The sequence below is a fragment of the Adiantum capillus-veneris genome, chromosome 8, assembly GCF_014529385.1.
Source record: "Adiantum capillus-veneris isolate H3 chromosome 8, ASM1452938v2, whole genome shotgun sequence".
NCBI classification, from domain to species: domain Eukaryota; kingdom Viridiplantae; phylum Streptophyta; class Polypodiopsida; order Polypodiales; family Pteridaceae; genus Adiantum; species Adiantum capillus-veneris.
Genome location: NC_140938.1, coordinates 109,825,288 through 109,838,468, shown reverse-complemented (window position 1 = coordinate 109,838,468; position 13,181 = coordinate 109,825,288). Strand labels below are relative to the sequence as shown.

General features: G+C 43.9%; 1 protein-coding gene across 2 annotated transcripts in view; it reads left to right on the top strand.

Moving 5' to 3' along the window:
- The first annotated feature begins 273 nt into the window (after positions 1 to 273).
- Positions 274 to 13,181, top strand: part of LOC147452756 (mitochondrial import receptor subunit TOM20-like) — an 81,203-nt gene continuing 68,295 nt past the window's right edge. The window contains exon 1 of one of the 2 annotated variants that reach the window (XR_015188924.1): positions 274 to 491. Coding sequence is in view for 1 of the 2 variants with exons in the window: in XM_086518355.1 (XP_086374481.1) it covers positions 393 to 491 (99 nt within the window). In the remaining variant the exon portion in view is untranslated. The remainder of the gene's footprint in view (positions 492 to 13,181) is intronic. The other variant, XM_086518355.1, reaches the window with a different exon arrangement.

The following is a 13,181-nucleotide window of genomic DNA, read 5'->3' as shown; positions in this document are numbered from 1 at the left end:
GCTTCGCTGCTAGCTGCTACCAATTCTAGTTCCTGTTGTGTCTTTTTGCTCTTGCCGGCTTTATATTAGAGCAAGTGGCTACTTCTCTTAATAGCGGCTACAACAAAAAATAGCCCCAAAAGCCGGATCTATTTTAAGCATCGCTAGCTGACGACAAAAACCTAAATCTAAATACTTTCATCTACTTTTTTACTTCGCTAATTTTTTTTTGTGTATTTAGATCATATGTAGCTAACGAAGCACTCCTTCGAGTTAGCTTTGCTCATCCTAAAATTAAAATTTAAAGGAGAGACCTGCTAAGGAAAGCTTGCGTGTTTACTTTACATGCTGCAGAGTTCAGACATAGAGCAGAGTTAATACACTGAAAGAGTAGTAGAAGGAAGAAGGCAAGCATGGAGATGGGGCATGAAGAATACGAGCGCCTCGTCTTTTTCGAGACTGCACGTGAGAAGGCTGCCGAGGACTATCAGCGCAACCCTCTTGATGCAGAGGTGTGCCCTACTACCCCCCCCCCCCCCCCCCCCCCCCCCCCCCCCCACACCACCACCACCCAACACACACACACACACACACACACACACACTCTCTTATTTATAGTGTACCCAGTGATTCATATGCAAATTTGAAGTCTGGAAAGACCAGAAAAAGGGCATCTAGAGTCTGGAAAGTCCAAAAAGCAGAGTCTCTACGTTACAGACCTTGACTATTACATAGGATTTCAGTAGGATGGAACGCAGGTGCATTGGTACTGCGTGGTGTATGTTTTTTCAACATCATGACATGAATAATTTCTTCAATTCTACTTAGAGAAAATAACTTGATATTAGTTTGATGATGTTAAAGGTGTTGCATCTTTGTGGTACTTGGCTCATTTACGTGTTATTGCAGTGCTGTGCATTTTGAACTCATTCTTTTTTATGCTCGAGTTTGCCACATACGGTTATGTTTTATTTGGAAGTCCTTTTCCTTTTGAATTACAAGTTTGGCTTATGTGGGTCCCTTTTCATGTATGTTTGCTCCATCTCTGTGAGGCTGCCATGCTGCATGAATCTACACGGTAGCATCATGTGGTATGCCTGGCCTCAGTTTGTTAGTCTCAAGGCTTTCCCATGTGTTAGTATGTTTTCCACCATTACTAGACGAATGTGTTTGTGACATTGGAGTCTGGATGATAACACACATCTCACATACTTTTGCCAATGTTACTCGAGGAATGTTGCTTAACTCTTAATATTGAACAGCAAGAATTTCAAGATCTTGGGAGGGAGAGTGTGGGTGTTGAAGTGGCGAGTTCCTTTACTACAATCATGTGGTCTTTTGAGTTGCATGGTTCCCTATTTTTTAGGCATGGTTAATGCCATTGCTTCTTTTGGTCAACCTACATTATTTAGAAAGGAGAGTAGCAATCATGGTGGTGAGAGATTGCCTTTTTGGATTTTGGAAGAACTGGGTTTCTCTTAGTGATTGTGAGTGGCTCTCGTGCCTATCTACATGTTGTGACTTGGAGTTTGGCATGGACCACCTTTATAGAGAGTCTCTATGATAACCGACTAGTACTTGAACAGGCAGTGGATCACTGCAACAACATTGAACTAAACTAAAAACAACAAACTAAACTTGAAAATAAGACATAAGAGTCAAAATGCAGGTCGATCAGGTGTAGACAATCGGGCCTTGGGCAAGCAAACCAAGTAGTTGGGGATTTTCAGTAGCGCTAAGCAAGGAATTGCAAGGGCAACTTGGAGAATTTAACCAAGGAAGCAATTGGGGCTTGCTGTGGCGTTGGCTCGTTAGCGGCCTAGAAGAGCTTGTGAGAGACCTCTGCACAGAGCAAGGCAATAGGGAGTAGGAGAGAAGAACCTTGCTATAGAGCAAGCAGAGTGCAGGGAGAAGGAAGCAAGGGTGTAAGAGTGTGTTCACACACACTCTCTCTCTCTCTCTCACACACACACACACACACAATCTCGGTCGACAACGAGGAGATAGAGCATGTAGCTGTGCAGGACATGCCAATAGACTTTGTAGAGACAGAGTTAGAGTGGCAGTGCTCTAGTGAGAAGTCTGTGCAGACATAGGTAGAGCGGGTCTGCTCCCTAGAGACACAGACAGAGATGACGGACATAGGTTCTTTGATATGCTCATGCTAGAGGGTGATGAGTTGATGCCAGGACACAGAGTTCCGCCTATGGATGAGAAGAACGTAGCCATTCCAGTGTCAGCGATGACACATCCATATGTGATGAGTAGTCTTGACGATGCAGTATATGCAGATAGCGTTGAGGAGACTAGTACATCTAGGTTTGCGCAAATTTTATAAGCGTTCGGGCGTCTCATGACCTTCTAGTGTCGATGCCCGACCTAGCAGTTGCAGTGGGAGCATTTGCAGCAGGATTGCCAGTCATACGGTGACTGGCACTAGCATGATGCATTGTGGAGCTATGCAAACTAGACACAGATGTCTACGGGATTTACATGCAGGCTCTAGCGTGGATATGCACGCTTGTTATCACTGGAGTCGATACGGCTGCATGTAGATCGGTGGGTGTAGGTTGAGAGAGTCTCTTACTTGTTTTTGTACATACTAGTAGTTTAGCTAGTAGGACCCACTTATTGGCACATTCGCCTTTTAAGTGGGAGGTCGTTGGGGTTAAAGTCTTTACTCGGGGCCGGACATCGAACCCAGTGTCGACGATGATACATTTATACGTGATGAGTAGTCATGATGATGCAATATATGCAGATAGCGCTGAGGAGGCTGGTACATCGAGGTTTTTATAGATTTCGTCAGCATTTGGGCGTCTCATGTACGACCTACTAGTGTCGAGGCGCGACCCGACAGCTACATTGGGAGCATTTGCAACAGGGTTTGTCAGTCGTACAGTGACTGACACTAGCATGATGCATTGTGGAGCTATGCAGACCATACAGAGATGTCTGCGAGATTTACATGCATGCTCTAGCGTTGATACACATGCCCGCCTATCACTAGAGCCGATACTGCTGCATGTAGGATCAAGAGAGAGAGGCAGTGGGCATAGGTTGAGAGAGTCTCATTGCCACGAGTTGGAATCCTAGCAGTAAAAGGGTGTCTAGGCTCAGTTCAAAGTCATTTAGGTCCCCTCGCTACACTTATCAATCAGTGGGTACTAGGAAAATTAACTCTAAGAGGCATAGTGGACATTTGGTAGCACCAGAGCCTGCAGAAAGTCAAACTCAGCCACCTCAGCCAAGAATTGGTGCAAAAAGCAATTTGGGGCTGCCTCTCTCTCTCACTGTGACCAGATTGTGCGGGGCAGCTCGTAGGAAATCATAGGTTTTATTCCCTCTTTGAACCCTCTTTGAATACAATAAAGAAATACCGAAAGGGATGCCAGTTTTTGGGGCCAACGTGTGTTGGCGTTTGCTTGGTAGCGCTCTAGCTTCCAAGCCATGTGTGTTTGAAGTGTCAATTCCCATTACAGGTTTTTAGTTGCAAAGTTTCTCTGTGTCCTAAAGTCTAAAGTAAAGTTTTGGGTGCAAGCCTACGTCTGTGAGGATTACTGGTGCTAACCCTATAATTAAGACTTAAAACTTCATACTTAAGATCAAACTGAGACTCACTAAACTGAATGTGTGTTTGATTGCTTGAATGAATGCTTGAAAACTGAGTACAATAGGCTCCTTATATAGGAGACGAAGAGACACAAATGAAAAGACATGTCTCATGGTGAAGACACGTGACTTTAGACGTAAAGACACATCCTTTCGGCGAAGGGTTGCAACCATTGGACGAAGAGTCGCAACTGTAGAGGGAAGGGGTGTGAATAATCATCAAAGGAGTGTGGCTTTTGGCAAAGAGGCACGTCTTTTGGGCGAAGGGTCGCAACCATCCAAGCATAGGGGTCCTCCTTGGCATGGCACTTTGCGTATCTGCAACTAGGAGTAGATATAATACTGCAACATAGTCACAATCGTGACATTCTCTCCCATTTAAAACGAAATTCAGGGTAGTTGTAGAAACTTCGGGAGAAGGAAATGTATTGTTGTAGTGCTTTTGCATCCAAAGCTCTTTTTGGTAAGTCTCACATCATGGCACTGTTATTGACTGTTGGGGTATAAAGCCCAATGTGGTCGCCGAGGTAAGTGGGCGGGCTGCCAGGTATGTACACATTCTTTTGTTAAAACCTAATAAGAACTCACTATGCTCTACACATTACAGTAGAGCGAGTTCACCATATCGTCGTGCTCTTCTTCTCGCACTCTCTCTCGCGTCGCACTTCCGCTCGTACTCCTTCAACTGGTATCAGAGCTCAGATCGAGGCTCGGGGCAGCACTGCAAGAGGCTAGAGTCACCAGCTCAGATTGAAGTGAAATTCGACAGGCGAAGACACGGCCCCGAGGTCATCTCGGCCACCGTTCGGCTTCGACAAAGGTCTGCGCAGGCCATTTTTGACTACGTGGTCTCGGCGGGTGCAGATCCGACTCTGCAAATTTGGGGTTTTCGGCCTACGACTGCAGGTGCTGAGGATATCGACACTCCCAGAGTGTTGATTTGTGGCTGTCTACACATCGAAGGATAGCTCACAGTTCTTGGAGGCGTGTCATATACGACACGGGCGCATCTACACACAGATTGTAGGCGACATCCACTAGTTCATCAGGTAGCTTGTGTTTGCTGCTTGATATTCGAGATTTCATCTTGACATTGCAGGTACTTCCACATGGGATGTATTGTCAGAGATGATGTATGTTTGTTGAGGGTTTGCTGGCTGTGAGTCACGCAGCAAACAACCGCTGCAACTGTTACAGCATATAGTGGGAAATTTGTGGATGTATGACTTTGTGGGAAGTCTATGTACTGTCAGATTTACTGCATCCTTTGTTGAGAGTCGAGTGAGGTTTTATTGAGCTGGGGGATTCTCGAATGTTGAGATCCTTTCGGTGATACAGGTTTTGGAGCGATCCCTCGAGCACCCTTAGATAGGCAGCTAGGATGTATTGACTGTGAGTTAGACAGTTGGGATTGCATCTTTGCTTTACTGCCGTTGAGGCATTGTCACAGTCTATGCTTACAGGACAGTGACAGGACAGTGAGAGACAGTACAGGTGCAGGACAGGTTTACCCGCAGCTTACAGTGTTAGAGAGACAATGTTTTTTGAGTTGTTTTTTGGTCTGTTTTTTGAGTACACTAGAGCCATTTTACAAAGGAGACTCTGCCGAAATTTATGCAGAATTTGAAGCTTTCTTGGTTCATTTGACAGGTTGATATTGGTTCAGAGGTCAGTTTACAGGGGAAACTCTGCCGAATTTTTCCCAGGAAAGTAAACCATTGTGAAGCGTAGCTATGGTTGGATCACAGGACACTGCTCTTTACAATATCAAGAAGCTGGATGAAACCAATTTCCCATTGTGGAAGAAGCAGATTTGGCACGTGTTGGTACAAAAGAAGCAGATAAAACCTATAAAGCTCAAGGGGTTAAAACCTGAAGATATGGACGAAGATGAATGGAGCGAAATGGATGAATTGACACTTTCTACCATTATGCTGACTTTGGCAGAAAGCGTTTACTTCAATGTAGCAGATGAGATGTCGGCTTATCAAGCATGGTTAAAGCTGAGTGATCTTTATGAGAAGCAGAGTGCAGCTTCACAGGTATACTGGCTTAAGAAGCTTGTTGACTTGAAGATGAAAGAAGGGACACCTATGTTCAATCATCTGAATGAATTCAACACAATCTACAGTCAGTTGTCAGCTCAAGGTGTCAAGTTTGATGAACCTGTTAGAGCTATGTTCCTGTTGATCACATTGCCGGAAAGTTGGGACACTTTTCGCACAGCTTTGAGTAATTCTGCATCTCCAGATGGTTTGAACATAGCAGGTGTAGAAGGAAGTCTGCTTACTGAAGAAACCAATAGAAAGACAATGGACAAAGGCAAAGGAACAGCCTTAGTTGTCAGGGGAAGGACCAAAGAAAAGTACAAAGGTGGAAAGAGGAATCAGTCTCGTAGCAAGTCCCGCAGTGCTTAAGGCAAGAGTGACATAGAATGCTACCATTGTGGCAAGAAGGGTCACATGAAAAGAGACTGCAGAGAATGGAAAGCAGAAAAAGGCAAAGAGAAAGCTGAAGACCATGGTGAGAAGAACAAGTCCTCAGTGAAGATTCAAGAAATAAATGTGACAAACACTGTTGCAGAGGATGACAGTCTAGTGTCAGGAGACATCTACTTCTTGAAGAATACAATGGACTCAGCTCTTCTTACAGCATCTGATGGAAATACACTGAGTGACTAGATTATAGACTCAGGGGCATCACTTCATGTGTCTCCAAACAAGGAGTGGTTTGCCTCTTATGTGAACACTAAAGATCATGTTCGCCTAGGCAATGGGCAGACATGTGAGATCTTAGGTGTTGGAGATGTTCAATTGAAGTTTCAGAATGGCTCTTCTTTCACGTTGAAGAATGTGAGACACGTTCCCGCAATTACAAAGAGCTTGATCAGCACATGTTTACTTGATGATGTTGGCTACGTCACCACTTTTGGACAGAACATGTGGAAGATATCCAAGGGTTCTATGACAGTAGCACATGGAGTAAAGTCTGGAGGACTTTACATGATTTATGTATCAAATGTCTCTAAAAATGTAATCAATGTAACCGAGCAGCCGAACGTTTCTTTGTGGCATAGCCGGTTAGGACATATGTCCAAGAAGGGAATGGAAATCTTGTCTCATTCTGGTTATTTGCCTAGATTTTCATTTAATGATTTTGAATTCTGTGAACATTGTCTGTATGGTAAGCAAACACAACAGCCACATAAGCATAGAAGCAGTAGAAGAGATACACAATTGGCACTTGTTCATAGTGATTTGTGTGGACCTATGCCTAACCTATCTCTAGGGGGAGCTTCTTACTTCATGACATTTATAGATGATTACTCGAGGAAAGTATGGGTTTACTTTCTCAAGCACAAGGATTAATCGTTTAGTGTTTTCAAAACGTTTGTGACACTTGCGGAGAATCAGAGTGGCAAGAAGCTTAAATGCTTACGCACTGACAATGGTGGAGAGTATGTTTCAAAGGCCTTTCAGGACTTTTGTGAGTCAAAAGGTATAAAACGTGAACTTACTGCTCCTTACAATCCTCCTCAAAATGGTGTTGCTGAGAGGATGAATAGGACCATACAAGAGAAGGTCAGAAGTATGTTGTCTAATGCACAACTGCCAAATGGGTTTTGGGCTGAAGCTGTATCAACAGCTGTTCATCTTGTAAATAGATCTCCTAGCAAGGTTTTGCAGAAGGATTCAGTGCCAGAGATGGTATGGTCAGGCAAGGTGCCCTCATACAAGCATCTCAGAGTCTTTGGCTGTGAGGCATATACTCACGTTGCAAAGGAATTTAGGAACAAACTTGAGCCAAAGAGTAGAAAGTGCATCTTTCTAGGCTATGGTAATTCTGGTGAGATGGGGTACAGACTTTGGGATCCCGAATCCAGAAAGGTTATCCGCAGCAATGATGTTCACTTTAATGAAGCCAAATATCATTCTAAACCAGAGAAAGTTGAGGAGATTAGAAGAGTTGTCTTCCAAGAAGATGGACCTGCACGTGCAAGACAAAATGTCAGGGCTCAAGAGGAGCAAGGGCAGGATAGATTGGAACCACAGGTTGTGGCTGAGCCTGAGCCACCTATTGTGCGTAGATTTGGACGTGTCACGCGACCTCCTCATAGGTTTGTTCCATCTATGAACTATGTCATGTTGACTGATTGCAATGAGCCTTCATGTTACAAGGAAGCAGTGCAAATGAAGGACTCCGGGAATTGGCAATTGGCCATGCAGTCAGAGATGACAGCTCTGCATAAAAACCAGACATGGAAGCTAGTTAAATTACCACGGGGCAAAAAGGCTCTACCCTGTAAATGGGTTTACAGGTATAAGATCACCGCTCATGATAGTCAGCCCAAGTACAAAGCAAGGCTTGTTGCCATGGGCTTTAAGCAAGAACAAGGCATTGACTTTGATGAAGTCTTCTCTCCGGTGGTCAAAATGACTACATTGAGATGCTTTCTTGCATTGGTTGCCATATTAGATTTGGTGTTGCACCAAATGGATGTCAAGACAGCGTTCTTGCATGGTGATTTAGATGTGGAAATTTACATGTAGCAGCCAGAAGGGTTTGTTGAGAAAGGCAAGGAAGATTGGGTATCCCAGTTGTTAAAGAGTCTTTATGGCTTAAAACAATCACCGAGGGCATGGTACCATAAATTCCACAAGTATATGCTTTCTCAAGGCTACAAACGTAGTGAGTTCGATCACTGTCTATATACAAAGAAGGCTAAGGATGGTAGTTGGTTGATCCTTATTTTGTATGTGGATGACATGTTGATTGCTGGCAAGCACTTGGAAGAAATTTCAGCTTTGAAGTCAAAGGTGGCAAAATCGTTTGACATGAAAGACATGGGTGAGGCAAGTCATATACTTGGTATGCGCATTGAGAGAGACAGATCAAAGAAGTTGATTTGGTTATCTCAAACAGAGTATATTGACAAGGTTTTGCAACGTTTTAATATGGAGAAGGGAAAGGCATTGAGTGTTCCATTGCCACCATATGTGAAACTTAGCAAACAAGATTGTCCTGTGTCTGAGGAAGAACAGGCTGAAATGGATAAGATTCCATATGCGTCTGCAGTGGGTAGTTTGATGTATGCAATGATTGCTACTCGCCCAGACATTGCATTTGCAGTGGGAGTAGTAAGTCGATACATGTCAAACCCAGGCAAGAAACATTGGGAGGCAGTGAAAGGAATATTGAGATACCTGAAAGCTACAAAGAGTATGCGTATATGCTATGGGAGTCAGGAGCTATGTGTAAAGGGTTTTATAGACTCAGATTATGCAGGTGACTTAGACAACCGAAGGTCTACGTCAGGGTATGTCTTTACATTGGTTGGTGGAGAAGTATCATGGCGTTCTAGATTACAAGATTGTGTTACTCAGTCTACTACAGAGGCTGAATATGTTGCAGCATTAGAGGCATGCAAAGAATCAATTTGGCTTAATCGACTAGTAACAGATTTGGGAATCAAAGAAGAGATGCCTGTGTTATATTGTGATAGTCAAAGTGCTATACAATTGGCTCGCAATCCAGTTTATCACTCAAAGAAAAAGCATGTGGATGTGAAGTATCATTTCATCAGGGAAATGCTCGAGGATAAGCAACTTCAGCTTGTCAAAGTTCACACCACAGAAAATCCTGCCGATCTACTTACAAAAGGACTTCCCTCAGAGAGCTTTGCGCATTTTCGCAAGGAGTTAGGTGTAGGGTAGTACATCACTTCTCTACATCTCTTGTATATTAGCTTGTATAGTAGCTTCTCTCACACTTAAAGTACCACATTGGACTTTAAGTGGGAGGTTGTTGGGGTATAAAGCCCAATGTGGTCGCCCAGGTCAGTGGGCGGGCCGCCAGGTATGTACACATATTCTTTTGTTAAAACCTAATAAGAACTCACTATGCTCTACACATTACAGTAGAGCAAGTTTACCATATCGTCGTGCTCTTCTTCTCGCACTCTCTCTCGCGTCGCACTTCGGCTCGTACTCCTTCATTGACCATGACTATTTTTGTAAGGTGCAGCGAAAGTGAATGTTGAACTTTGCTCAAGATGAGTGCTCCGAATTGTGCTCAAGGGTGCAATGGACACGAACAAAGTGGATAAACACTGTGAATGAAGGTGCATGAGACTGAGAGATAGAGAGAGAAGAATACGACACCAGAATGTTGTCAAACCCTCCTCCGAAGGCCCCACTCTCTATGGTGAGAGCGGTCTACTTATGATTGCACAAATCTCTACAATGCTTTGAACTTTCCGACAATGTCGACGACGATGAGGACGACGACGAGACAGGCTGAAATCTGAAAACACTAATGGCTGAAATCTGCAAATCTTTATTTGCTGAATTCTGACTCTATGTCGGTGACGATGTCGACGACGACGACGCGCTGAAAACGCAGATGCTGAAATCTGCGTTTACCAGGCTGAAACTGTAAACTTCGCAGGATCGGACCGTGCGGCGAGGATCTGCTGCGGGAAGGTGAGATCTGCGAGGTTTGGGGGTTCTACTGTGGAAACCGACTGCTGAAAACTGAAAATGCTGAGTCTAGGACTGATTCTGTCGCAAAGATCTGCAAAAACACTGAGTGTCTTGCAGATGCAAAAACGTTAGGGCTGAAAATGATTGAGGGGGAGTCTGCTATTTGCTGAGGGAATCTGCTAACGCCGTGCTGATCTGCTGTTCTTGTGATCGCCGAGGCTGATCTGCCATGCAAAAACGCGAGGGCTGGTCTATGGTGCAAGAACGCCAATGTTGATGCTGTGTTGCAAAAACGCTAGGCCTTGCTGGGGGGAATCTTGTTGAGAAGGTGCTTGTTGAGCAAGTGCTCCTGCTGCTTCTTTTGCCAGAAAGTGCTAGCGCTAGGTTTCTATGTATACAAACTTAGCAAAATTGCCCTACCTAGTTTCTAACAAAAGTCACTTAAAAATAATAAGTGAAAAATGTCAAAAATAGGAAAAATAGGTCTATGCACTGTAAAACTGCTCTTGAGGGGTTGTCATGTGACACATCCAACCCTATGTGTCCGTGGACAAGCTACACCATGATCAGGGTTCAGTTAGTCGAGTCAAGTCTAGATTAGAAGTGATCTGGCACTTTTGTGAGTCTATTCGTAGACCGTGCATGCCCAGTCACTTAGTATAGATGCATATCCTCTGGTTGCACACAACATGATCATCAGTATTCCCTTCAGAATCCATCAGATTCAGTCAGGGGAATTTTCCAGTGCATGTAGCCTATTTTCCCTATTTTTGGTATTTTCACTTATTATTTTTAAGTGACTTTCCAACAAAAGTAGGTAGGGCAATTTTGTTAAGTTAATATATAAGCAAACCCAAGTTAGCACTTTTTGGCAGAAGAGGCAGCAGGAGCTCCAGCTCAACAGGCACCTTCTCAACAGGAACCTTCAAGAACTCATCAAGCACCCCTCAGCACTCACCCTAGCCCTAGCGTTTTGGTTTCCCCCAGATCCTTGGCGTTTTCTCAGTTGCATCATCTCCATCACCACAGATTGTGTAGCGTTTTGCAGATCATCGCCAGCATCACAAACAAGTCAGCAATTTGCTAATGCTAGGACAACAGCCCAGCGTTTTTCATTTTCAGCCTTAGCGACAGCAGAGCAGCAACGTTTTTCAGTAGTATCCATAGCAGCAGATCCACCCCCTAGTTGGATCCAGAAGATCCCCCATTTTCAGCCATAAAAACGCAGCCAAAACAGTCATTTTCAGCCACCGAAACAGCCCCGAAATTCAACATTTAGAAGACCATAGATTTCAGCCCTAAAGTTGTCGTCGTCATCACCGTCGTCGTCACCGCATAGTCCCAGATTGCATCAATCCATTGCATAGTCATTGTACCACTTTGTGCAATCAAAAAGTAGACCACTCTCGCCGACGAGAGTGGGGCTGTTAGGTGCAACGGAGTTTCGAAACGTTTCGTTTGAAACGAGTTTCAAAAGTTTCGAAACGGTTTCGTCCGAGAAAGAAACGCCAAAACAGAAGTTTCGTGCAAACTAAAGATATATACGTAAGTTTAAGTGATATAAGCTGACATCTTAGACATGAAAAAGAGGGAGAATAGGACTAACTTTCATCATTAGAAGCAAGACAGAAGCTACATTCATGACATTGAGGATTTCATGACATAAAAAAATCAACGCTACAGCCTGACGTGCGAAAACTTACGAGCCTTGACTTTTACCTTTGAAACGTCCAAACTCATACAGAAACGTTTCTGAAACGTTTCGTAGGTTTCATGAGTGAAGAAACGCGTTTCTTGGCAACACTGGGTGTAGCTTGTCTACGGACACATAGGGTTGGGATGTGTCACGTGACATCCACTCCTTTTCAAAGTGAGGTACTGGTACCGAACTGTATGGCGTCGAGGGAGATCGCCAACAGCATCCGGAATCCTGGAAGGGACTCTTCGCGGCTCACTCTGATGTGTGGGTCGTGCGGTACTTGAACTTCATAAAGGTCTGCATCGCTTGCTTCTTTGGGCCGCGCCGAAAGCGACACAAAGTCTTCTGAATCTCCTTTCTTGCTTCAACTTCGTCTAGAGTCCTGCTTCTTTCGTCTTCAAGAATCTCGATGGCTGAAAATTCCTGAAACAATCTCCAACACAAAACCATGAACATACCCATTCCATGTAAAGTGAAGGAAAAAAATCTTGTCTTCTCTAAAGACTGTGCATGCAATGTAGATGAACAAATAGACGGAGTGACAACCCGTTCATCAAACACATGCAAACAATGAGGTCGAATCTTTTCTGTTTGATCGAAATCAATCAACTGTGGCAACTCGTAATGAAAATGCCCATGCTTGGTGCTCATACTATCATGTGCTCTTTCGGAAACTGTGTCATGCCAAGGAAGAGACATGGAATGTGACTTCCTTACATACATACCTTTCAGATTTTCATGAAATAACCGCATACATTCGTGCTCATCCATGAAAGAAACGTGCTCAACATACAATATGTCATGCCTAGGAAAAGGGATCACATAACGATGTTGACTAAAATACAGGAAACCGTCATGAATGAAACACTCGAACAATGCGTGCGTATCAATCATGCGAACACATAATACTTCCTGTGATGGTTCTTGAGACCCAGGCACGAGAGCCAAGATGTGTTCTTCCTGACGGGGTTCTTCTTGAGTGGGTTCTTTTTGAGGGGGTTCTGTTGACCTAGGCTCGAGAGCCAAGATCGCTCGTTCGTGATTGATCGAATCTACAACGAGGTTAGCTTCGCTACAAAAAGAATCTACTAACACATCATCCATGTGAACAATCACGTCATCTTCATGTAACTCATCATGCTTGTGAGCAATCACATCTTGATCATGCAAATCATCATGCTTGTCATTGGCATCCAAATCATCATGCTTAGCAATATCATTCAAATCATCATGCTTATCTTTGTCATCCAAATCATCATGCTTCACACAATCATGCAAATCCTGTGTATCCTGCTTTGGAGAAGAAGAGACTGAGAGAGTCTCCTTTCCCCAAATCTCTTGCATCTGTGCCTGAGCTTGAGAATAGAGTCGCCAAAACTCTTTGTTTTGTCGGTCGCTTTGTTCTTGTA